This window comes from Pristis pectinata, chromosome 9, assembly GCF_009764475.1.
Source record: "Pristis pectinata isolate sPriPec2 chromosome 9, sPriPec2.1.pri, whole genome shotgun sequence".
Classification (NCBI taxonomy): domain Eukaryota; kingdom Metazoa; phylum Chordata; class Chondrichthyes; order Rhinopristiformes; family Pristidae; genus Pristis; species Pristis pectinata.
Genome location: NC_067413.1, coordinates 93,510,955 through 93,536,997, shown reverse-complemented (window position 1 = coordinate 93,536,997; position 26,043 = coordinate 93,510,955). Strand labels below are relative to the sequence as shown.

Genomic DNA, 26,043 nt, shown 5'->3' with positions numbered 1-26,043 from the left:
TATATTTTAACCATGGTTCCATTACAAAATTTGTTTGAATAAATTAAGTATTCGGAGGTAAGCAACCTGAACAATGGAAATACTGTGGTGTAATTTTGCGCCATTCTACAGCTGAAGGTGTTTTGCATACTCCTGACTTTGTCAGTCACTTTGGAGAGCTTTTGTTTAAAGTATCAGGGCCATAAAGGATATGCTCCATTCGCAGACTTTTTTAAAGAAGGAAAAAATATAATGCAAACAAATTTGATCTTGAGTAAATATTTTCAGTTGGAGACATCATATTTGAAACTTTTTAAGGTAAGAATTATAAATATAGGCTGCAGCATAGCTTGTATGCTTAATATCAATGGCACACACATGATTCTAACGCTTGAATTACGTTCTTGTATAGCGTTGTCTTTTCACCTGCCAAAAGCCTTGTTTTTCTCATCACACAGTTCTTTATTTCCCCAGGGTAGCCATTGTGTTCTGTAAACCTAGGGGTAGTGAACAAATACACTATCTGTATTTTCTCTTGTTCCTTTCTAAATTTAGTGGTGTAATTTCCATTATAGCACATCTGTTTTCAAATTTGTATTCTTGAGATGTGAAATTACCCAGTAAGTGGTAACATCAGAACAGAAAACCCATAGGAGTAAATTGGCTCAGGTCATACTGTCATTTGTCATAATGTTCTGTCCCAGGTTTGCAGTGCATAATGCTATTAAGTAATGAGGTTCTAGATTGTTACTAGAAAAGGATATGCTGGTCACTCTTAATGGCCATGACCAGAACATTTAACTTTTTTTTCCCCTTATCCCACCAGCCCATCCCACCTTCTCTATCTGCCCACCACCCACACATTCCTCCCTCCAGTTCCCCTCCTCACCTCCTTCCCTTTATTTCATGGTACCCCTGTCCTCCTATCAGATTCCATCTTCTTCAGCCCTTGGTCACTTCCACCTATCACCTCCCAGCTTGTATCATTCCCACTCTTTCCTTTCTCCACCCCCACTCCCCACCTGCCCATCAACCCCCTCTCAACTGGATCCACTTATGACCCACCAGCTCTTGCTCCACTTTCCCCCACCTCCCCACCTTTTTATACTGGCTTCTCCACTCCTCCTTTCCAGTCCTGATGATGGGGCTCAACCTGAAACGTCATCTGTCCATTTCCCTTCATCGATGCTACCTGACCCGCTGAGTTCCTCCAGCATTTCATGTGTTGCTGATTATTCATCTCATTTGTTTTATGTGGGACCTTGACTGTGAGCAAATTGGCTGTTACAGTGACTGCTAAATGGTGTGGCGCCATTATTCTCAGCTAGAATGCAGGTACCATTCAATCTGTTAATCAGGGACTAGGATTGACTTTACAGTTTCCTTGTAACTACCCTGCACTCCATGCTTTCTGCTGCAATTGTAATTGATTATTACATAACGCCCCTGCATTCATTTCAGAATAAATATGATCTTATCAGAGAAAGATGATATTTTGGTAATGAATTATGTTTGCTGTAATCCATACTATTTAAATAGCCACGTTTAATTTAAATAGACTCATTTAAATAGACTAAATGTGGACTGTTTGCTGTAGTGTTTTGTTTAAATAAACATAGTTTGCTGAGCAACTTGATTGAGAGTCCTATTCCTGGCTGGCACAGTGGTATCAGTGGACACTTTGAACTATGTATTTCAGAGGTAAATAATTGGCTATGCAGTACTTTAAGGTGTTACAAGGGGATTTGAAAGGTACCATTCTTTCAAAATGTCTTCCCTTGGGATAAAATAATGAATGACATAACAATTTATTTGGAATAGAATTAAAAATTAATGTAAAAAAATAATTCTAATAGTTAACAATAGAGTTCAACCCAATAGAACTTAGCTTCATGCAGGTCAGTGGAACTGTTGAAGATTCATTTCCAAGATGATTTAGCATTTGAAGTTTTCAAAAATTGAGAATTTTGTAGTAAGAAATAAAGAGCACTGTGTTTTCAAAAGGTTAAGTTTAATTGATCATCATAATAAAATGAGAATTCTCAAGCAGAATATTGCCATAAGATGTAAAATCAATCATAGGACAGTATTTATATTGGAAATATTTAGAAGATGCAGAACAAAGCCATTCAGAAGAATGACTGAGAAAGTACTTAAAAGATTTCAACTTCAGTTTGCTGCATTTCTTTAATCCATCTGGAATGATTTTTCATCCATCAATTGGTCAGAGCTAAAAAGACATACTACATTGAGTTCTACAAGCGGGGGGATAAATTTAAAATAATTGGTAGAAGTATTAGAGAAGAGGTGAGGAAAATTTATTTCAATCAGGCATCTGGAACTCCGTGAAAGGATAGTAGATGCAGATTTTAAAAAGTACTAGGACGTTTACTTGAAGAAGCACGATCTGCAGACTAAGGACCTTGTGCTGAAAGGTGGTAATAAGCTGGTAGCTCTTTTTGACTGGTGATGGACCAAATGGCCTTGAGTGTTGCCAGTTTTCTGTGCCTTGCATTAATATTTGAATACTCAAAATATGTTGCATATTCAGTGGACCAGCTTGCTGAAGGATAGGTATCCAATCGCTTCTCTGTTTGCGATAGTTGAATGACATGTATTTCCAGAACATGATTTCCATTATTTCATGTGAGGTGTGAATTTTATAATTGGTGAGGGTTTTGTAATTCACAGTGGCTTGATGTGAATGATATGTAGTTAATTCCATGAATTAGTTCACAGCTTTCGTGTAGTTGATAAACTGGCTTATTCTCAATAGTTTAAGGGCAAGATGACGTTTCTGATGTATACTTTTAAATACAAAGGAGAGTATTATCTGATTCTTCAAGCATAAATAGTAGCTTCTCTTGTATGTTTTTCAATGTAATAGAGAGGGAAACAGTCCAATTGATTAATGATATTCCCCAGTAGCTTATTCACTTGGCTTTTTCTTTTAAATTGTAAGTGGTATCAAATTAGGGTCAATAGTGAAGCAACAGTGCACACCAGTGGCCTCAAAGTTGCCACAGATTTTCCAGCATGAATGGCAGAAACCAGTAAACTGATGAGTACACCAGGTTTTTAAGAATTATCCTCACTAAAAGAAACCATAAAGTTCTTTCCTCCCCACAGTATTTGAAGGCACTTCCATTGCAGCTCTATATTCCATATCTACTATCACTCACTCCCCTTTCACGCAACGACAGGAGATGCAACACCTTCCCTTTTACTTTTTGCCACCCATCATCCGAGCTCCTGAACACTCCTTCCAGGTGAACCCTAACCCTTTTCAATTTAGCATACAGCATTTGGTGCTCACATTGAAGAAAAGAAACGCAGATTCGATGATCACTTTGTATCGTGTTTTATTTGCACCAAATTTTGGTTAGGCCACATTTGGATTGCAGTATATTTGTTCTCCCCACTCCCCATATAGTGAGAATATTACAGGAAATGACAGGGAATATGTGTTATTAACAATTAAGTTATAGTCATGAAAGATTGTGAAAAATTGTGACCTCTGGTGAGATCAAAATTGAGGTCTTCCAATAAAGGTTTCAAAAGTGATAAAATATTTTCAGGTTAAACAGTGAAGGGGTTTTTCCACTGGTTGGACGTACAAAGTTAGGCTTATCACTGGCATTTGGAAGATACCAGGACAGATCTGCTGTCTGAGGTAGTGACTAGACCTACTGTTTCCAGGGTGCAGCAGCACGTGCCTTCATGCTGATGTGCATATGTTTGACAGCCCAAGACTCTTTGGTTATCAAAGTGACATTTATTGAAAGTTTGTGAATATCTTTGACGCATTCAAAATCGCAGGATCTGTTAAATACTTCTTTTAAAAAAAAATGTTTGGTTTTTGATCTTTTAAAAAAAATTTTTAAAAAGCTAACTTAAATCAAAATAATATCTTTTTACTTTTCTCTCTGCAGCCAATTTATCTCTTTGATTTTAATGGAAGTGCTCTAATTGCCCAGGGTTTAACCTGACATAAGCGGAGTGGGCAGATTTGTCAGTCTGAATTGGAAAATTTATTGTGGAAGTTGGTACAGTGCCACTGGAATAGCCAAATCCAGGTCCGTGTCCAAGATGTGCACCAGTTTTCCACAAAAATGGAGTGCTTTGCGTTAAAGTGCAGCATATAAAAAAAATGAAATATATATTTACAAAGGAAGAATGAGGATTAGAGAGATGATTGATAAAATTGGATTGAACACATTGCTGCTTTTGAAGAGCCACTGCATTAACTGGTTGAATGCCTTTAATTGGGGGTAATTTAAATTTTGTTACACTAAGTGATCATTTCAAATTAGGTCACCTGTTGTTTTGCACGTGGGTCTATGTTACTTAATACCATTGAAAGAATCCTCATTATTTTCCATACATCTCTCTTTGACCATTATTCAGGAAACATGTTAGAATGGTTATTGATCTTTAATAATTTCACATATTTTGGGTCAAATTGGTTATTTAAAACCAGTAAATTCCTAATGCCAATGGGTACTAAATTAATTTCCTTCTCTCTGTTGTCAGATTTCTAAATATAAAAATTAAGAGCAGGAATAGACCACTTGGCTCCCTCAATCTCACTCTCACTTAAACAGATCAACCGTAGATTTTTATTGTATCCTCAAGTCCACATTCCTGTCTACCTGCGGTCATGCTGTTATCATGTATTCATCTATCTCTGCCTTAAAGATATTTAATGACTCTGCTTCCTCCACCTTTGCACGTGAGTTCCAAAGGCTCTCAAACTCCAGACCAAAAAATATCAAACTCATCTCTGTTAAATTGGTAACTCATTTATAAGCAGTGGATCCTAGTTCTAGATTTTTTTCACCAGCGGAAGCATCCTTTCTGTGTTCACAGACATCTTTTCAAGACCTCTCAGGATCTTTTGTGTTTCAGCCGAGTGCCCTCTCACTCTTTTAAGCTCCAGTGCAAGCAAGCTAAACCTGTCCAACCTTTCATCGTAGACAACACACATTCCAGGTATTGGGCAAGTCAACATTCTCAGATCTGCTTATGTGCTGTTCTTGAATACTAGCTTTTTGTGAATCATGCATTCAAACAGCCACATCTCTCTGCGTAATGGAGGTCTGCAATCTCTCATCATTTCAACAATATACTTCTCTTTATTTTTCCTGCCAAAAGGGACAGTTTCACATTTTTCCATATATGCTACGTTTGCTAGATCTTTGTCCATTCACTTCACCTACCCACACACCTCTTGTATCTTTCTTATGTCCTTCTCACAACTTGCTTTCCTACTTGTGAAATATATATTCTAGACATCAAAGTATTGTATTCCCCTTTATCCACAGCATATGTTACTTCAAACAATTGTAATAAATTGGTCAAATGAGATTTCTCTTTCATAAAACCAAGGTAATCAAGCAAAGTTGGTGTGAATTTTTTTTCAATATATCCCCTATTATTATGTCTTTAATAAAAGCTTGTTTTAAAAGAAAGTCCCCATGACAGATATTAAGCTAAGTGGCCTGTAGTTTCATGCCTACTGTCTCCCTTTTTGAATATACGGTTACATTTACTATTTTCCAATGTATTGAAACCTTGTCCAAAATAGGCAGTTTTTAGGAAATTAAAAGTAATGCATCAGCAATTTTGCTAGCTGCTATTTTTAAGAATCTGGGATGAAGTTCATCAAGCCTTGTAGACTTGTCAGCTTGCAACTCCAGCTATTTGCTCAGTAACACTTTGCTGGGGATGGTGATTCTCCTGAATTCCTCCCTCCCTTCCAATTCCTGACTTAGTGCTACAATGAAGACTGGCATACGATAACAAAAAACAAACTGGAGGAACTCAGCAAATCAGGCAGCATCTGTAGCAGGGTTTCAATCGGAAACATTGACTATCCCTTTGGCTCCACAGATGCTACCTTATCCACTGAGTTCCTCCAGCAGTTTGTTTTTTTTGCTCCAGAGTCCAGCATGTGCAGTCTTGTGTGTCTCCATTTTACTGGTGTACAATATCTTTTTAATTCACCTACCGTGTCTCATTTAATTTTTTTAAAGATTTATAGAAGCTCCTATGATCTTGCTGGGTAGCTTTAACTCATACTCTGATTTTTCCTTCCTAATTAATCTCATAATTCTTTGCTGTTTTTATGTTCTCTCCAGTCTTTGTGCAGTACCTTTTATTTAAATATGATGTTATCTTTAACTTTTTTGTTAACAAGAGAAGATTAGTGCTTCCCTCAAAATTTGTCTTTCTCGTTAGTAAGTATTTAGGCTGTGCATTCAGACTGCAACCCATGGATACAGTATCTGCCTCTGGATCTTGACCTACCAGTTCCCTTTATCTAAATTGCCAAATTTCTTGAGCTTGCTCTACTTTCATGTCCTCACACCTGCCCTTATTTAAATTTACAATGTTGGTCTTAGAACTTTTCTTTCTATTAATATGACTGAATTTTACATTCCATTTATGTTGCCGTCAAGATGAGGTAATTAATTCTATCTTGTCTCACAGTACCAGATCTAGTAAACTGCTGTCTGGTTTGCTCCAGGACTTAGTGTTCTAATAATGTACCCCAAAAACACTGAATTCCTCATCCAGGCTATCTTTGCCAACAAAATTTTTCCAGTCTATCAATGATTATCACTGTTCCTTTTTGACAAGCCCCCATTATTTCTTCTTCTATGTGCTGTCATACTGTGAGATTCCAATTTGGGAGCCTGTACACCACTTCCATGTGTTATGAACTAACATGGCTTCTTCTGTCACCAGTATTACATTTGGGATTAAGTCACTTGTAACATAGATTTAGGCTGTGCTGGAGAGACAATTTTCAGGTACTTTTATTCCACATGCTTCTGTCTTGAAAAGGTGCTCCAACAGTACTTTCTTGACCTTCTGTGTAAGCTGCGCTCTTGTCATTCTTTATTTGTTGCATTCTAGATGTTCCCATCACAACCAGCTCTTGCCTGTTGTTAGTATTCTATTTGATTTTAACCATAGAACAATACAGCACAATACAGGCCTTTTCTCATGCTCTATCACCTGGGAAAACTTTACTTCATAAATGCTTATTTTTGTTATTTACCTAAATATTGTAAGCCTTTCATATCCTGCTTAAATCCTTCAAAAGCAGACTAAATATATTTAATCCTTTTGTGTGTACAATTTCTGTTCTGACAGCAGCACACCAAAGCATACAAACTGTTCCAAATGCATCTACACTGCAGTTTTTGATGCTTCCCACATATAACTTGTAATCCAGGTTTTCTGCTTTTGCCAAATAAGTTTCTATGAACCTTTTTGATACTGCTTTATTATGTCATTGGAAAATCAGAGATTGTTTACATTTTTGCCACATAAGGGGGCTCTTCCAGAATCTTTTTATCACCTTTACGAATGGTAATGACTTTTGTATCAAATGAGAAAGTGCATCCTTGTCTTAACTACTGAACAAAAAATAATTTCAACAGAATAGAGGTGCTTAATTTTTTCTGTCTCTGGCAACATTTTCAGGGCATGTCATTGATACCATTTAGTGCCATACAATGTCAAAAGCTTGCATAAAGGCTAGAATCTTAAAATCTAGTTCTAACAATGAATATTTTCTCAAATCTGTTTTGCCACAAATAATAAATCTTGTGTTTATCTAAAACAAGCTTGTACTTCACACATGGTATGATGTTTATGATGCTTTTCATTCTCTGGTGAAGTCATATGTTCAACAAGCTGATATTAACTCCAGCCAAAACCTTCAAACTCTAGCTCTTCACAGATTTTACGGTACTTGGTGCATGCATCACTTGCATGCAGTGATGATGCAATTATATTATGGAATTATATATGGCTGGAAGATTGGCTGACTGGCAGAAGGCAAAGAGAGGGAACAAAAGGGAGCCTTTTCTGGTTGGCTGCTAGTGACTAATGGTGTTCCTTAAGGGTCGGTGTTGAGCCCGCTACTTTTCACGTTATAGGTTAATGATCTGGATGACAGAATTGATGTCTTTATGGCCAAGTTTGCGGAGATACAAAGATAGGTGGGGTGGGCAAGTGGTGTTGAGGAAGCAGGCAGTCCAAAGAAGGACTTGGACCGGTTGGGAGAATGGGCAAAGAAGTGGCAGATGGAATACAGCATTGGGAAGTGTATAGTCATGCACTTTGGTAGAAGGAATAAAGGCGTAGACTATTTTCTAAAAGGGGAGCGAATTCAGAAATCAGAGGTGGAAAGGGACTTGGGAGTCCTAGTGCAGGATTCCCTAAACTTGCAGGTTGAATCTGTAGTAAGGAAGGCAAATACAATGTTAGCATTCCTTTCGCGAGGACTAGAATATAAAAGCAAGGATGTAATGCTGAGGCTTTATAAGGCATTGGTCAGATCATATTTGGAGTATTGTGAGCAGTTTTGGACCCCATATTTAAGGAAGGATGTGTTGGCATTGGTGAGGGTCCAGAAGCGGTTTGCGAGAATGATCCCAGGAATGAAAGGGTTAATGTATGACGTGCGTTTGATGGCTCTGGGCCTGTACTCGCTGGAGTTTAGAAGGATGAGGGGGGGATCTCATTGAAACCTACCAAATATTTGAAAGGCCTGGATAGAGTGGATGTGGAGGGGTTATTTCCAGTAGAGGGAGAGTCTAGGACCAGAGGGCACAGCCTCAGACTAGAAAGATGTCCCTTTAGAACAGAGATGAGGAGGAATTTCTTTAGCTAGAGGGTGGTGAATCTCTGGAATTCATTCACACAAATGGCTGTGAAGGCCAAGTCATTGGGTATATTTAATGTGGAAGTTGATAGGTTCTTGATTAGTAAGGGTGTCAAAGGTTACAGGGAGAAAGCAGGAGACTGGGGTTGAGAGGGAAAATAAATCAGTCATGATCGAATGGCTAAGCAGAGTTGATGGGCTGAATGGCCTAATTCTGCTCCTATGTCCTATGGTCTTGTATATGGAAGGATGCAATATTAGTTAAACTCTGATAAACGGGCATCTATGGGATTTTAGTGCAGCTGGATTGACAGATTTGTCAGACTACTGGATATTACCCTTACTAATATCCCAACATGTCTTTCGTTCACTTTTCTTTAGATGTTGCACAGTTATATAAATTTATCAGTTAACCAGGTGAGTTTAAAGGGAGCGTGGGAACAGGGACCTGATGAGGTTAAAAAGAGGGTGGGAAACAGGTTCCTGGTGAAAGGGAGCTTGGGAAGCAGGGCCCCCGGTGAGTTTAAAGGCAGCGTGGGAAAGGGGCCCTCAATGAGCTTAAAGGCAGCGTGGCAACCAGGGGTGTAGTGAGTTTAATACAATCACTTGGATATGTTTAAGGTGGTGATAGAAATATTTAAAAGACAGAGGAATTGATGATTATGGGGGAAATGGCACACAAGAGGAGTGGAAGACTGCATAGATCAGCTGTGATCATAATGAATGGCAGGGCAAGCATGAAGGGCCTCGTGGCCCACTCCTATTTTCTTGTGTGTTCTTAAAGGGTGTGGGGGAAATGGGCCCCCAGCTAGTTTACAGGGAGTGCTGGAAATATCACTCAGTGAGCCAAATGCCAAATCATTGGGATTTCCGAACAATCAGATAGCATATTATCAGAGTTTTACTTTAACCTGTTGTAAATATTTAGAAGAATGAGAGGCCTCATCAGAACATGCAAGGAAGTTGCTTCTCCTGACAGAGGAGTTTGGAACCAGGGGATGAAATTTGAGAATAAGTGGCGGACAATTTACGACTAAGATTAGGAGAATTGTTTTCCACTCCTGTGAAGGGTGGTGAACCTTTGGAATTTTCTGATGTGAGTGGTACTTGTACCTTATTTGTGTTAATAACTTCTTTGTTTCTGTCATAAAAACAGAATATTAGAAATACTCAGAACAGGTCAGGCAGCATCTGTGGAGGGAGAAACAAAGTTAGGCTCCGACGTTGGTGACCTTTCAACAACTTTGTTTCTGTCGCCTTGTATTCTCTAGCCACTTCAGTGGGATTGTTAACATTCAAACACTGTCATCAAAGTCATTTTCATTAATACATGGTACCAAATATTTTCAGGGAAGTACACACATGATTAAAGTCAAAAGGACAATGTTAAGCTATGTTTAAGTTAGACCATACCAGGTTGTGATGAGCTTCATGGATCTTGCTGATCTTTATTAACATTTCCAATTGTCCTGGTCCAGCCATCTGTACATAATTGAATGGGTTCAAGGAAAATTTGTGGAGTTGAGTATTTGCAGTGTTTAACACTTTAAAATTAATTTGCTTACCATAAGTTTGGTATATGAAAGATTGGGTAGGTGACAACAAGGATTTTAAGCTGGTATCTTCAAGTGCAAATGTACCTCATTATTTTACTCTTTAACGATACTAATTAATTATATTATGGTTTAATAAATTGTTCCTTCCTGAAGAAAGGAAATTGTTCTTTTGTCCCATATTCTCATCTTTGACAGCTCCCAACAGAACACATGCTTGGTGGGTGGCTGGCTGGCATAGTCATGCTTTTGTCATTGTTGTAATTTCTCTAGTAGCTTAGAGGTTTTTCTCTCATAAAATTCGTCCCTGTTTGAGAAAAGGTAAAACGCCACCTTTGATTTCATTGCTAAAGCTTTTGTCCACTGCAGCAAACAAAATAGCCACGTTTCATTTCTAATCAGCATTGAATTAGTTGATTTTTAAATTGCACTTCTGTGATGTTTTTCTGTTCTAAATGTGTGCCAAAACAAAAGATGGTTGTGTCTATTTTTAGTTTACTATTTTGAAATTACTTCCCTTTGATGTGAATATATGTGTAATTATTTCATAAAGTACTGTAAATCCTTGTGTCACTGTCTACCAGTGATACAACTTTGCATTCAGTGGTTAATGGTTTCTGCTTTTTCTTTGTGCCTATTGATTAATGTATATTAATCTATTAAATACTATTCTTGCAAATATTGTTTTGAATATTTTTTCCTGGATTATTTTTGGTCTTTATTATTAACGCTAGCACTATTGAATTTAGGCTGGGGAAATTGGGATGAAATATTTGCACTCTAATGTGGAGTAAATCTGTACTTTGCGGGTTATTGATGTTTTTTTTTCTTTATGTAGATTAATGATCTGGTGCTGCAAGTGATCGCACAAGATGTTCTACGCTCACTTTGTGTTGAGTAAAAGGGGGCCGCTTGCCAAAATTTGGCTTGCAGCCCATTGGGACAAGAAGCTCACTAAAGCCCATGTATTTGAATGTAATCTAGAGAGCAGCGTGGAAAGCATAATTTCTCCCAAGGTAAACCTTAACCTAATTAAGCCAAATTTTTTGAAAATCACTAACGTGCTTTTTGTAAATGCTTATCGCAGAAGTCCTGCATTGTTGCATATGGTATGTGTACACTGGCTGTTCTGGATACTCTCGTTCTTTGCTTGCACCTAGCATGCATGCACCAAATGCTTCAATGCAGGACTTCCAAAATCTGAATTTTTCATAGTTAATTCATTTCAATGATAACACCTGGTATTGTCTACCAGGATTGCATAATTCCCCTACAGTAAAAGCTTAGTTCTTTGACAGGTTAACCTGACATCAGCTGACCATTTCCTCAGTGCTGTTGGGCCCTGTCGCTCCCTTGGCGCAGTCTGCTCCTCTGTCAGTCCCTATCACTCCCTCTGAAGTATTGTCTGTGGGATGTGTTAACTTGTGAAGCGCTGGGTAACTGAGCTGTTACTATATTAGAACTTAGAAATGACAATGGTTTAATCTCTCATGTTCCAATATTGTTATGAAAACCAAATTCAGCTGAGTAAACGTTCAAATAAAGATTATTTTAAGACTTTATAAATAAAACATTTTGAGATTTTAACCTCTCATTGGAGAAGAAATTCATACATTTGATGATTGATAATTTGGAAAAATTTTCAATGTTAAAAGTTATATATACTGTTTTCCAGGTCAAGATGGCTTTGCGAACCTCTGGGCACCTTTTGCTCGGTGTGGTAAGGATTTATCATAGAAAAGCCAAGTATCTTTTGGCAGACTGCAATGAAGCCTTCATAAAGATTAAAATGGCTTTTCGTCCAGGTAGAATATGGTCCTTTGTTTGCATACTATTAATGTTTTTGGTATCTTAAAAAATGGAAGAACCAAAGACAGGGTAGAAATATTTTTATTCGGAAATGGCTAAGGATTATATGTTAGAACCTTGGAATGACAGCTTATAAAATTTTGAGCCAACATTTCCACTGGTTTGTTTCTGGTTTATTTATTAATTGGTCCTAACTTAGGATATATCAAAGAGTGCAATGTTAGTTCTTTACAATCCTCCAGATCAACAAAATTGAAACAAGTCAAAAAATTATATGCCAGCCATAAGTTGAGCTGCTAAGACTGTTGTATTGTGTCTCCTGTTGCCGTTTGTTGCCACTGTGGTAGAACGTGAAATTGCTGGTATTGTCATTTTTGCTCACAACAGCTGCTTTTTTTTACCAGTAGTTAAATTAAGGGATGCATAATGATATAAAAAGTAATTACTAAATGTTTTGTATTCTAATGCATTGTGTAATATCATTGATGCAAAAGTTGGGAATACATCTGAGATTTTGTTTATTCTCTTGGAACTGAAGAGAGAAAATTGGAAAGCATATACCCGTTTCATAATTTTCAATCCAAAATGATCTGCCACATTTTTTATCATCATGCATATTGCAAATTTTCACTGGGGATCCAACTTAATTTCATTTAAAAAAGAACATTATACCACATGTAAGTTAGAACTGCAGCATATCTTTTTTTTTCTGTTCTTTACTCCATTCCAGACATAGAGCAAGCAAATTTAGTAAAGTCTAAAAACTGTTGGGTCCAGTGGGAATTCCTGCCATAGTTTGACTCCTATATGTCCAATACGTTGAATGTTTGTACGTGGATGCTGAGGCCAAACTAAAGACAAGTTTTGGGTTGGAATTAAAAATTCAATGCCGTTTTAAATGCTTAGTGTAGTTTAATCTCAGAAGACAGACAAATTCTAATCAAATTCAGATTTTTGACAGCATAATTCATTTTGGACTGGAACTTTAAAATTGCCTAATGAAGAATGCAAACAGTTACTTTTGTCTAATTGTACATTATAATGCATTCAGTCATGGGGCACGTTTGGTGTTCACCTGAAACCTGTGGTCAGAAACTGGTCATCGATAGTGGCCTTGTGATACTTTGGCATTCTTTTTCTCATTTCTTCCAGAGTAACGATGGATGATGGCACACCAGGTATTTAATAAAATTAATTAATTTTTATATGCCTTATAGGTGTGGTCGATCTTCCAGAAGAGAACAGGGAAGCTGCATACAATGCTATCACCTTGCCTGAGGAATTTCATGATTTTGATCAACCATTACCTGACCTAGAGTAAGTGCTATTAATTGTTTTTTAACATTTTTCCTGCACGTCACACAAACGTTTGAGAATTAAACTCGAACCTAGCACAACTTGAGAACATCTTACTGTTGAATAATATTAAAAATAGCGTTTGTTGTCGGATTGGGCAGAATGGATTAAAAGAAACAAAGCTGTGTATTTTAGACAGTACAGAATAATTGTGTTCATGGCATTGTGCTAGAGTGAAAATTCAGCCTGCGTTCCTAGTCTAGACTGTTAATTGTAAAATATTTAATGAATTAAAGTTGGTGTTGAGATGTGATATCTTGAATTCACATGAAGGAAAGCTAAGTGGAAAAGATGCAACTGTTGCTTGAGCATGGAGAGCCATCCCATGCCACTTGTCATTGTTTTAAGGAGACAAGATAAATTGAGAAAGAAATTTAATAGTTGCCAAATGTGATCCAACAAACTTTTCTTGAGATAGGATATTGAGGCATTGAATAATTTTGCTGTACACATAAGCAAGCATATGATAGAAAACACTCACTGCTCATTTTGAGGACCTGACAAAACTTAGAAATTGTAAGGTATTTCAAGTTTTCAAAATGCACAATAATCATTTTTTAAAAATTGTAGACAGAAAAAAGATTTAAATTCCATTTCTTTCTAATTATTTTACTCTCCCATCTGTTAATGATATTACCACCATTTCCTTGATGGCCCTCCAATATCTTGCCAAACAGGCAAACCTTGACAATGACCATCACAACAGACTGTAGAAAAACTGGCATTACAAATGAGTCCCTTGATAATGATCTTATTCAGTACCAAGTGCCAAGGAAGGATATTCTTGCTATGGAGGGAGTGTAACAAATGTTTACTTGACTGATTTCTGGAATGGCAGGACCAGCATATGAGGAGAGACTGGGTCATTTATGTCTATGTCCACTGGAGTATTGAAGAATGAGGATCTTTTAGAAATCTATAGGAATTCTAACAGACACGAGACAGAAAAGATGTTCCTGATGGCTGGAGAGTCCAGAACTAGGGGTCATTACTTCTGGATGTGGGATATGACGTTTAGATTTGAGATCAGGAGAAATTTCTTCAGCCAGCAGTGAACTTATGGAATTCTCTACCACAGTAGGTAGTGAAGGCCAAGTCATTAAATATATTCAAGAAGGAGGTAGATGTATTTCTCAATGCCAGATGAATCAATGGATGTGGAGAAAAGGCAGAAGTAGGGAACTATTATTGTGCTGAATGTTTTTGCAGGCCCAAAAGGCTCTACAGCCCACACCTCGTTTTGATGTTTCCCCTTTTCTAAATATAAAGAATTATTTAGTGATTAGGAACAAAAAAACCTTAAATAATTTCCTTTTCTGCTATCTTATTTAACGGTGGGACATGGATTTTAATATGATTATGCATTTTAAAATAATTGCTTTCCACTGAAAATACATGCAAGGTCAAATTTGTTGTTTAAAGGTAAAAACTTAGTCTTGTCCCACTTACCTATTTGGATTGTGTATTTCAGTTTATTAAATTTTTAACTGAACAGTGTGCAAAATATATTACAGTAAGAAACAGTGCTATTGCATATTATTAAAGGACTAGTTTTGTTTTGATGTCAAATTTGTAAATGGTGTTAACATTTTTGTTTGCGATCCTAAAGTGAATATAAAATCATTCTGTGGAGAAGCCCCCATATTACAGTTAAGTGTTCATGGGTTTTGAATGGTCCATGAACCCATCATTACCTCGTTATTCCTTTTTTTCTTGGGTGCACATTATTTATTTATTTCATAATTTATAGTGATTCTATGTCTGCACTGTACTGCTGCAAAACAAATTTCACGTCATATAAGACAGTGATAATAAACCTGATTCTGATTGAAGCAAAAATCAAGTTGTGTAGCATGTTTAAAAACTGTAAAATTGTCCACCAGAAGCTCTCAAAACGTTTGAATTTAATCTAGAGTGGTTAGCTACAACGATGGCTATATAACATTTCTAGCAGAAAATTAAGTCTCTGTAAAAGATGCATATATTTTGATCAAATAAAATTGATAAAAAATTGTTTTTGTATGTTGTTGCCAATCATAAATTTGTAATTCCTAAAAAAAAGCAACTATCCAGTAGTCATACCAAGGAAATTCGCCTGGTCCTGGTCCTGAGCTACAGGGTTCGCTGGAAAACTTTTCTTCATAACATCTTTCATATGGCGGTCAAAAAGTGAATTCAAAGTGTGTTGAAGTATTAAGTGGAATGATAGTCCAGAAAATCTGCTAGTCCAGGGCTACCAAAATCCCAAGCATGCTGTATTAACATTTTTTTTACTGTATTTTGATTTACTGCTAAGTTCTGGAATAGTTACAAAACCTGAATATAGTGGGTATCTTGGGTGAACAAAATGTCATATGTAAATGTCTAATTGCTTTTCTAGAGTTATGATAAAAATATAAATTTATAATATTTGAAACAGGATTTTTATGAATACTATAGGCAATTCTTTACCGACTCCTGTGTAATGAATTTAATTTGCACTCTCGATGTTTTCTCTGAGGCAAGTAAAATATGATCCATTTTCTAGTGACATTGATGTGGCTCAACAGTTTACCTTGAACCAGAGCAGAGTGGAAGAAATCACAATGAGAGAGGAAGTGGGGAACATCACTTTAATTCAGGATAATGACTTTGGTAAGAACTGAGATTTATCTTTACTGCAGCAGAAATTTTTGTAAAAACTCAAGACACAACTCATTCACATTTTTTCATTTATTTAATAACTTGGGAATTTAGTCCCTAGCATTTCTGCTGTTGGGTACAAGTTACAAAGTATTACTTTAACGGTTAAATAAAATTGTACAGTGATAGCTAAGAAGAGCTGTTAGCTCAATTGTTTATTCTTCATTGGTTGCTTCATTAATGTACCACAAAGGGATTTTGGTCTTGAACCAAGTCATTAAAGTTACCAGTAAGTAATTATTTTCTAAATATTTTAAGGTTATAATGTGTAATTTCCATTTTAGAAAACATTGCATTTGTGGTAAGAGTGCTATAGCAAAGCGAGCTTACGCAGTGAGTGGATTGGTGGAATGATTGTATCTCACTCACATAGAAGTCACATCATAATAATATGGCTAAGGCTTCATGGCTGGATGCTCTTTTTCTCTCTCATTTTTGTATCTTAATAATAGTATTTTCAACCCACTGTCAGTAACATTGAAAAGATTGTTTTTTTTTGTTTTACTGAAATAGGTTAGCTGCAAAGCATTGATTCTTTGGCTGTGATTTTAACTCTTTATACAGAAAAATTGGTGAAACAGGTTAAAATTTCAAAATTCTAATTATATGTTCCAAACCATTTTGTTCTCAGCCACACTAATTTTTATAATAGCGAATCATTGTGGGCAAAGCAGCCCTATTAAAGTCAGGTAGAAGCCTACGTAACGTAAACAAGTAACAGTCCAATGACATTATTTCTGCTGCTGTTTGGAATTTAGCTCTGATCTACATTTGTAAAAGGCAGTGACGAGGACTGGAGCTGATCAATTCTAGCAAAAATGGGCTCCAGTGAACAGATTGTTCGTAAGTGCTACTTGATGGCACAGGAAGCCCAGTACTGTCTGCAGCTCAACAACTGAAAATATAGTGGAAATGGATTAGTCTTGATGAGGTCACGATGCAATTTTTTTCCCTAAAAAAAAATCTTTTGGAATTTTTTATGGGCTGTGAAAAGCAGGAAAGTTCATCATAGTTCCAGTTCTGAAGACACTCCATAACTAGTGCCACCTGCAGCTAAGCAGCTACAACACCAGCATCTACACAGTATGTCATATTTTCAAAAAACAAGACACATCCAATCTGGTTAATTGCCAGTTAGTCGACTCTCAATGTAGTGGAAGGTGTTGTTGCAATACAATCAAGCAACACTTACCAATAAACTGCTCACTGGTGACCAGTTTTACCAGAATTGATCAGCTCCAGCCCTCATCATTGCCTTTTACAAACATGGATCAGAGCTGAATTCCAGAAGTGAGATAAGAATAACTGCCAGCGTTTGATAAAGAGTGTTGTGAAGGAGCCCTGGTAAACTGAATTAATGGGCATCAAGGGAAAACACTCCAGTGGCTGGAGTCATACCTCACATAAAGGAAGATGGCTTTGGCCATTGCAGATCATTCATCTCATCCCCAGGACAAAACTGCAGAGGTACTTACGGGCAGTATCCTAGACCCAGCTGTCTTCAGCTGTTTCATAAAGGCAGAAGTGGGGACGTTTGCTTGTGATTGCACAATGCTGATTTGTGTTTGCAACTTCTCAGCATTACCTGCATGCAGCAAGACAACATTCAGGCATGGACTAAGATATGGCAAGTAATTTTAGAACCGCGAAAATGCCAGGCAGTGACCACTCCACAGACAGCGATGAACCACCTACCCATGACATTCAATGGCATTGCCATCTCTTAGTCTGCCATCGTTAGTAACCTGGGGGTCACCTTTGACCAGGCATTTAATCATATAAATACCAGGGCTCCAAGAGCAGTTGAGAGGTTCTCCACTTACTGGAGCTAATTCATCCAGGCAACTCTTAAGAAGCTTGACATGGGCATTAGACTCATGGGAGCTTTAGCAACTCCATGTTCTCCTCTATGTTGCACACTATACTGATTTGGTATATATCACTCCTCCTTTCATGGTCACTGGGTCTAAATCCTGGTATTCCCTTCCCAATATCACTGGGAGTACCTTCATGGGAAGAATCGCAGCTGTTCATGAAACTGACTCACTACCACCAGTAAGGGGATGCAATAAATGGTGGGTTTACCAGTGATGCCCATACCCTGAAAAATGAATGAATTAAAACAAAATGGTTGAGCTAGAAATTCTTTAACTAATCGTGATGTAACCTCTCTACCCTTTGACTATTTCCATATCCATGGCCTCTTCCAGATACCTTCTCTTAGTCCCAACTAGATTGTTTTTTCAGTATGAATGTTATTTAATTAATACTTTTCTATTAGGAATAAATAGATGGGTTTCCACATATTGGATTCCTCAGGTAGGCTGGAACACTCAAATATAACCCTGCCTTTAGATAAATCTTGGTAGTATCACATGTTATAGGTCAGTGTGTTCTGGATCCGATAGGTTGTGCTGGAAGAACAACAAATAATGAGTTTTCTAATGGGTTTTGATTGTGAATGTCATTTAAGAACTTATTTGTTTTGAGAATTTTTTGCTTTGGTCATTCTGGGAAGATTCAGGCCAATAGCAAAATTGAATATTTTGGGGGAGAAACATTTTACAATGTTCAGCAACTGTGCCACTGTATGCTAAGCATTGATGTTTTGATTGTGCAATGATATACAAAAGTATGAATGAATATTGAATGTCCTAATATAATGAATAATGATAAACATTTAAATACTTCTAAGTACCATATGATGTACAGGGACTCCCCAGTTTACGAAATTTGACTTCATGCAAATTCCCCCATTCATTTTTAAACCATTTTTCAAGATGGTAATAATAAAATGTTTCATGGTATTCATCAACATCTGGATACAGTATATGTTCCATTAGTTTAATTATGGGTAGTGTTAGCGTGAATATTCAACGAAGTGAAAGAATCAGAAGTGCAATACAATATAGCTTGTTAAAGAAAATTGGGTGAATATGAAAACAGACAGTTCTTAGGAATAGAACTCTTACATAACCCAGGGACTGCCTGTTGCTGGAACTATGTATGGCACTCTTCCAACTTGAAGTTATTGGCTGTTTTACTCCTGTGTTATTAGAACATTAAAAACTGAACAAAGTCTAAATTTAGTTTCAGATCCTTTTTCCTGTTTGACATAAATTTTGTTTTAATACGCTTGACATCTGGAGGATATTAAAATTTATTACTGATGTGGAATTTTTGTCCTGTGTGTAGGTGACTTTGGAGTAGATGACCGGGAGATTATGCGAGAAGGAAGCACATTTGAAGAAGATATAATGGGAAGCACTAGTGATTCCAATCTATTGTTGGAGCCAGTACAGAACACCACAGCTCAGCTTGCTGAGAAAAGTAATCATCTGGCATATGATGATCCCCTCAAAAATGATGGATTTGGGGATGGTATTGATGGTGGAATTCTTGGTATGTTTTGCTTATCCTCCTTGCTGCAGAATTTAGAATATGGCTAGACATTACACATAATTCCTAGAGCAGTAACTTAATCAAAATGAGTGCTGTCAAAAGTGCTTTCAAAATAAATATAAAACTTTTGTTTATTTAGAACTTCACATGTAGTTCAACTTTGTACAGCTTTCACATGTATGCCATTCAACTACAGTGAATTTTCTTGCGCAGTGTAGCTTCAGTATTCAAAGACTCATCAAGCCATCAGTTATCCAAAGCATAATAACAGCATGTTTGCTTACTGTCAGAATTTTCATATACAAATCACACATTGGCTATAAAATCAAACCACATTTGTCCCTTGTTCTGATTGTTTGAAAGAGATGCTCAGTTTGTACAAAACATTGTTTGGGCTGAACTTTGGGTATTATGTACAATTCTGGTCGCCACACCACAGGAATGATATGGTAGCAATAGAGAGTGCAGAAGAGGTTCACCAGGATGTTGTCCGGATTGGAGAGCTGTATTTTTAAGGAGAGCTGGGTTTATTCTCACTAGAACGTGGGAGGTTAAGGGTTGATCTTGTGGGGAGTTACAAAATTATGAGTGGGATCGGTGGTCAGAATCTTTTTCCAGGACAGGGGAGTCTAGAACTAGATGTTTTTAAAGTGAGAGGGGAGAAATATAAAGGGGATCTGAGGGGTAAATTTTTCACACAGAGGATAGTTAATATTTGGAATGAGTTGCCAGAGGAGGTCATGGAGGCAGATACAGTTATAATGTTTAAAAGGCATCTGGACAGGTACTTGGATAGGTAAGGAGTAGAGGGATGCAGGCAATGGGATTAGCGTAGATGGGCATCACCGTCGATGTGGATGGGGTGGGCTGTAAGGCCCCTTTTCTGTGCTGTATGATTCTACGAATTATTCCCACTACCCCGTGGATTATTCTTTTGCATATGTTTCTTCTGCAAGCTATTATTGAATCTGCTTCTCCTGCCCTTTAGTGTTTGTCAGATCAGAAGAATTCATTGATTTTAAAAAAACAAGTTATCTCTTGTCCTTTTGCTAATCATAATTAATTTTTCTTTTGATTACTGATCCTCCTACTAGGCAAATCTGTTCTCCATATTTACTCAAACCCTTCATGGTGTTGTACAGTTATTAAATTGCTTAACCTGAATTCCTTATAAGAGAACAACACAACTGAAATTTCTTATTTCTAACAAAATGTTGCCTGTAATCTCTCCAAACCCTTGATCTCTTTCCTAAAGTTTCAAGGCAAAGATTTAGTGTTTCAAATAATCTATAACTATTTGTATAACTTCCTTGCTTTTGTACTCTTAAACTCTAAAAGGCCAAGTTTGTCCCACATGCCATTTAAACTATCAACTTATCTTTCCACCTAAAAAGATACTTGCACATGAATCTCCAAATTTTGCTCCTCTGTTATCTTAAAATAGTGTCAGTTTTTTATTGTGGCTCTATTCTGCTTACTTTCATAAATATTTAACAAAAATATTCTACTTGCCAGATGACAAGCTTTTAAGTCACAACGATGGTGGTATCTTTGATGATCCACCAGTGTTAACAGATGGAGGAGTGTTGATGCCGGAAGAACCTGTTCATAATGATGATGAGGATGACGTCATGTCTAGTGAGTACTTTGAAATGTCTTTAATCTTCATAGGATGCATAAACTAAATCTGAATTGCTTTGTGTCAAGGTTCTATGAGCATTACATTATGGTTAGGAAAATAAAGTCTCACAAATTTCTTTTAAAACAGTTGGTGGACCTGACAGTCCAGACTCCGATGATCCTGTTGAACCTCTTCCAACAATGACTGATCAGACAACTTTAGTACCAAATGAAGAGGAAGCATTTGCATTGGAACCAATTGATATAACTGGTAAGTTTTTTTGTGGAGTTCCATTAGGACCTGTGATCAGATAAGTTGGGTCAAATATCAAAACCAAGAGGACTTTCCAAACATTTGTATAAAGCAAGCCAGAACTTTCAGGCAAATGTTGCATGGAGCTTGCAAGTCAAGCTCTTGAATGTGTTTTTCCTTTATTCTCCAAGGTTACCTTTTCCAAATATTTGTGAAGTCTTAAGTCCCCCATGATTGTCACATTACATTTGTTATGGTTGCCCATTATTTCATGATTGTACCTTGCTCAACAGCACAGTTACTGTTTGAATGCCCAATGAGTACACCCACCAATGGCTTCTTTGCTTTTTTTTCTCCACCCAAAGTGATTGTACTTTTTAACCTCCTGAGACAAAAGCATTTCTTGCTACTGTCCTAATGTCATGCTTTATTATCAGATCTATATCATGTCATTTTTCATTCTATCTCCTTTTGCCCAATGTCGAACACCCTGGAATATTCAGTTCCCCAGCCTCCGTTCCCTTGCGTAACTTCTTTTTCTAATGGCTACAAGATAATGCCCATGGCTACTTAAGAAAACAAAGTATTTAGGTAATTTTCACTCACTTATTTTTTTTTGAGGTGTGTAAAACTCAGATTCCAACTTGTTTACTCTGAACTGAAGAGCAGAAAAATAAATTGATAAATTTGGGATGATTTCTTTCAGTTAAAGAAACAAAAGCCAAGAGGAAGAGGAAGCTGATTGTAGACAGTGTAAAGGAACTGGACAGTAAAACTATTCGGGCACAGCTGAGCGACTATTCTGACATTGTAACTACGTTGGATCTTGCACCACCAACCAAAAAACTTATGATGTGGAAAGAGACAGGCGGTGTGGAGAAGTTATTCTCGCTTCCAGCTCAACCTCTCTGGAATAACAGATTGTTGAAAGTAAATAATGATTTATGTATCCATGCTCTGTTCGTGCTCTTGCATATGTATAGTAACTAGTCATTTTTACCAGATAAAAAGTAAAAACCAATCTTTAAAGTTTAATTTTTGTTATTGTACATTTGATATTTAATACAATTCAAATGTGAAATACAACATTGCTTTCTACTACAAAACTACTTAGAGGGTTAGCAAGCAATCTGATGTCCAAGTTTTATCTGTTATACTTAATATAAGGTACAGTGATTGTATGAATTCGTGTCACACTTAGAGATAAGCATATATGTTATTTGTTATTTAAAATGTTATTTATAATCCTCTACTTCATTTCTGCATAGCTGTTCACGCGTTGCCTCACTCCAATTGTCCCCGATGAGCTGAGAAAAAAGAGAAAGGGAGGTGAAGCAGACAATTTAGAACAATTCCTGAAAGAGATTGAAAATCCAGAAGTACCAAGGGAAGAGCAACAGCCACAGCAGCAGCAGCGTGATGTAATTGGTAGGAATTGTTGTTCATTTGTTTTGCCATTCCTTCTCTTTGAGAGTTTGGGTATCTAATTTCTTTCAACTGAACAAATTCCCTGAATCATCCATATCCCTCTTTGAATTGTATTTTTTTAAAGTAGCATGTCAGAATTGTTCAGTATTACAAATGTAGTTTTGTCAGACACCTTAATTGTGATCACCTTCAAGGAAGACAAATTCGACTGCATTAACTACAGAAGGATCTCTTTCAAATGGCAATTAATCCTGGGTCAATTTTAATTTTAAATCTAAGATCGATTTTAAATATGTGATTGATTAGATTTTTGTTAACCAAAAGATATTTGCAGACATATGGTAAAAGCAGGCTTATGGAGTTAGTATTCTTCATAAATGTTGGAGCATGTATAAGGAGGTAAGTAGCCTGCCCATGTTCCTGTGATACCCATTTACTACTTAGTGAAGAGAATATTATAGATTTTGTCTGTTCGTTAGGATTTTGTTTCCACATTGTATTCTTATTGTGAAGTAGTGCAAAATTAGGTTTGTAAAGATTTATTATCGATGTCTTTTTCAAATACTGGGATTCAGAAAATATCAAAAATTGTGTTTCACTAGTGGCAAATATTTATAAAGCATTCAGTTTTTAGTCCAGATTTAATTAAATCCCTTGAAGAAATGAGAGGCAGTGAATAAATTTATTGTGATCCTGCTAATGGCAAAGTCAGGATCTGCACACTGACCAGGATTGATATTCTTTCTATTATCTAGATTGATCTTTAATGGTTTCTTGACCATTCCAAATAGTTGTTGATTTCTTCTTTTTGCTGTTGTCATACTTTATACATTAATTTTACCAGGTTTTTATTTTGCTATTTTCTTTACTATTAATGCACATGGTAACTTTAAAAAGACAGCTACAATATGAAATTGAATTTGTCTGGCAAAATAAGTATATTAAAATTTTCAGTGTTTTTGGAATCTAGATGAACCCATCTTGGAAGAGCCCAGTCGCCTGCAAGAATCGATATTGGAGAGCAGTAGAACCACACTAGATGAGTCAATCATGCCACCACCACAAAGAGTTTCCAAGCGTAAATCAAAGGAAATGGAATCTGAGCCCCCATTACCTGTAAGTATAGACATTTTAAATAACAGCTTTTATAAAAAAAAACTTTTTGCACATTACCAAATCTTTATTCCAAATTTTAAGTATAGTCATAAAGTAGCAAGTTACATTGGAAAAATAGTGTATAGTTTGGAGTCAAACAGCTTGTGACTTAGATACTAATTAAAATATCAGCTGAATTATGAATTTTCTTTTTAAATTGAAAGCTGTTTTGTTCCCTTATTGAATGTTACATGTACCTAATGAGAAAATCAATGTTTTAGTGTTTTTCACCAAGTGCCAATGCAGTAATGGTGGCCACTATCAGCTCCTTCTCTACTGACAATGAAAATCTTTCTCAGGTGATTTATCTTGCTAGGTCATGAATGGGTGAATGCACTTACAGTTCAGTCCTGATTTGGGAGCCTCACAAAAGTGATGAATATTTTCCCCACAAATGTGATGCCCTTCTGTTTTGATGTCAGCTATTGCTGCTTGGTGAAGAAACTTCATTCCCATTCCTGCGGGATGTATTTGTATTTCTCATTTCTAACAGTGTCTATGAACTTTCCTGCAGCAAGAAGAGCAACAGCAGCCACAGCAACAAGAGCAGGAACTGCAGATTCCACCTGTGGAGCTTCCTCCAGAGGAGCAAATGCACATTACTGACCTTGTCCCAGAACTTGCAGTTCTGCCAGAGAAAAAAGAAAAAGATGAAGAGGAGGAAGAGGAGGTGGGAACAGCTACTTGTTTACTTCTGAACCATAGGGAAAATAATTTTATCAGATAGATTCTTTTATTTTTTTTCCAGTCATTGATGTAAATCTACGAGCAGTGGATTTTTTTGATCTTTTGCACAGTGGTGAATATATGAGCTATATGCCATCATTACACAGCTCTGAAACAGGCCCTTTGACCCATCCATAGAACCATACAGCACAAAACAGGCCCTTCGGCCCACCGTGTCGTGCCGTCCATCAGACCACCCTCACACTACCTAACCCCTTCCTCCCGCATATCCCTCTATCTCACGTTCCTCCATATGCCTATCCAACAAGCTCTTGAACCTGTTCAATGTATCTGCCTCCACCACACCCCAGGCAGTGCATTCCATGCACCAACCACTCTCTGGGTGAAAAACCTCCCTCTGACATCTCCCCTGAACCTCCCACCCATAACCTTAAAGCCATGACCTCTCGTCTTGAGCATCGGTGCCCTGGGAAGGAGGCGCTGACTGTCTACTCTATCTATTCCTCTCAATATTTTATATACCTCTATCATGTCTCCTCTCATCCTCCTCCTTTCCAGTGAATAAAGCCCTAGCACCTTAAGCCTCTCCTCATATTCAATACCCTCCAATCCAGGCAGCATCCTGGTAAGTCTCCTCTGCACCCTCTCCAACGCCTCCACATCCTTCCTATAATGAGGCGAACAGAACTGAACACAGTACTTTAAATGTGGCCTAACTAGAGTTTTGTAAAGCTGCATCATAACCTCGCGGCTCTTAAACTCAATCCCGCGACTTATGAAAGCCAACATCCCATTGGCCTTCTTAACTGCTCTTTCCACCTGTGAGGCAACTTTCAACGAACTGTGAATATGAACCCCCAGATCCCTCTGCTCCTCCACACTGCCAAGTACCTTGCCGTTTACCCTGTACTCTGCCCTGGAGTTTGTCCTTCCAAAGTGTACCACCTCACACTTCTCCGGATTGAACTCCATCTGCCACTTGTCAGCCCAGCTCTGCATCCTATCAATATCCCTCTGTAAGCTCCGACAGCCCTCCACACTATCCACAACACCGCCTATCTTAGTGTCGTCCACAAACTTACTAACCCAGCCCTCCACCCCCTCATCTAAGTCATCTATAAATATCACAAAAAGTAGAGGTCCCAGAACCGATCCCTGCGGGACACCACTAGTCACTGCCTTCCAATCCGAGGGCACTCCTTCCACCACAACCCTCTGCTTTCTACATGCAAGCCAATTCCTAATCCACACAGCCAAGCTTCCTTGGATCCCTTGGCCTCTGACCTTCTGAAGAAGCCTACCATGAGGAACCTTATCAAGTGCCTTACTAAAATCCATGTAAACCACATCCACCACACTGCCCTCATCAATCTTCCTGGTCACCTCCTCAAAGAACTCTATCAGGCTTGTGAGGCAAGATCTTGCCTTCACAAAGCCAT

The 26,043-nt window shown here is 37.4% G+C and overlaps 1 protein-coding gene across 1 annotated transcript in view; it reads left to right on the top strand.

Annotated features, from left to right (window-relative positions):
* Positions 1-26,043, top strand: part of rad21b (RAD21 cohesin complex component b) — a 41,195-nt gene that overhangs the window by 2,208 nt on the left and 12,944 nt on the right. The window contains exons 2-12 of the mRNA XM_052023103.1: positions 11,051-11,228; positions 11,888-12,017; positions 13,239-13,338; positions 15,905-16,011; positions 19,255-19,461; positions 20,977-21,099; positions 21,230-21,352; positions 22,041-22,264; positions 22,603-22,762; positions 23,733-23,878; positions 24,432-24,587. Of these exons, the coding sequence (XP_051879063.1) occupies positions 11,085-11,228; positions 11,888-12,017; positions 13,239-13,338; positions 15,905-16,011; positions 19,255-19,461; positions 20,977-21,099; positions 21,230-21,352; positions 22,041-22,264; positions 22,603-22,762; positions 23,733-23,878; positions 24,432-24,587 (1,620 nt within the window). The 5' untranslated portion in view covers positions 11,051-11,084. The remainder of the gene's footprint in view (positions 1-11,050; positions 11,229-11,887; positions 12,018-13,238; positions 13,339-15,904; positions 16,012-19,254; positions 19,462-20,976; positions 21,100-21,229; positions 21,353-22,040; positions 22,265-22,602; positions 22,763-23,732; positions 23,879-24,431; positions 24,588-26,043) is intronic.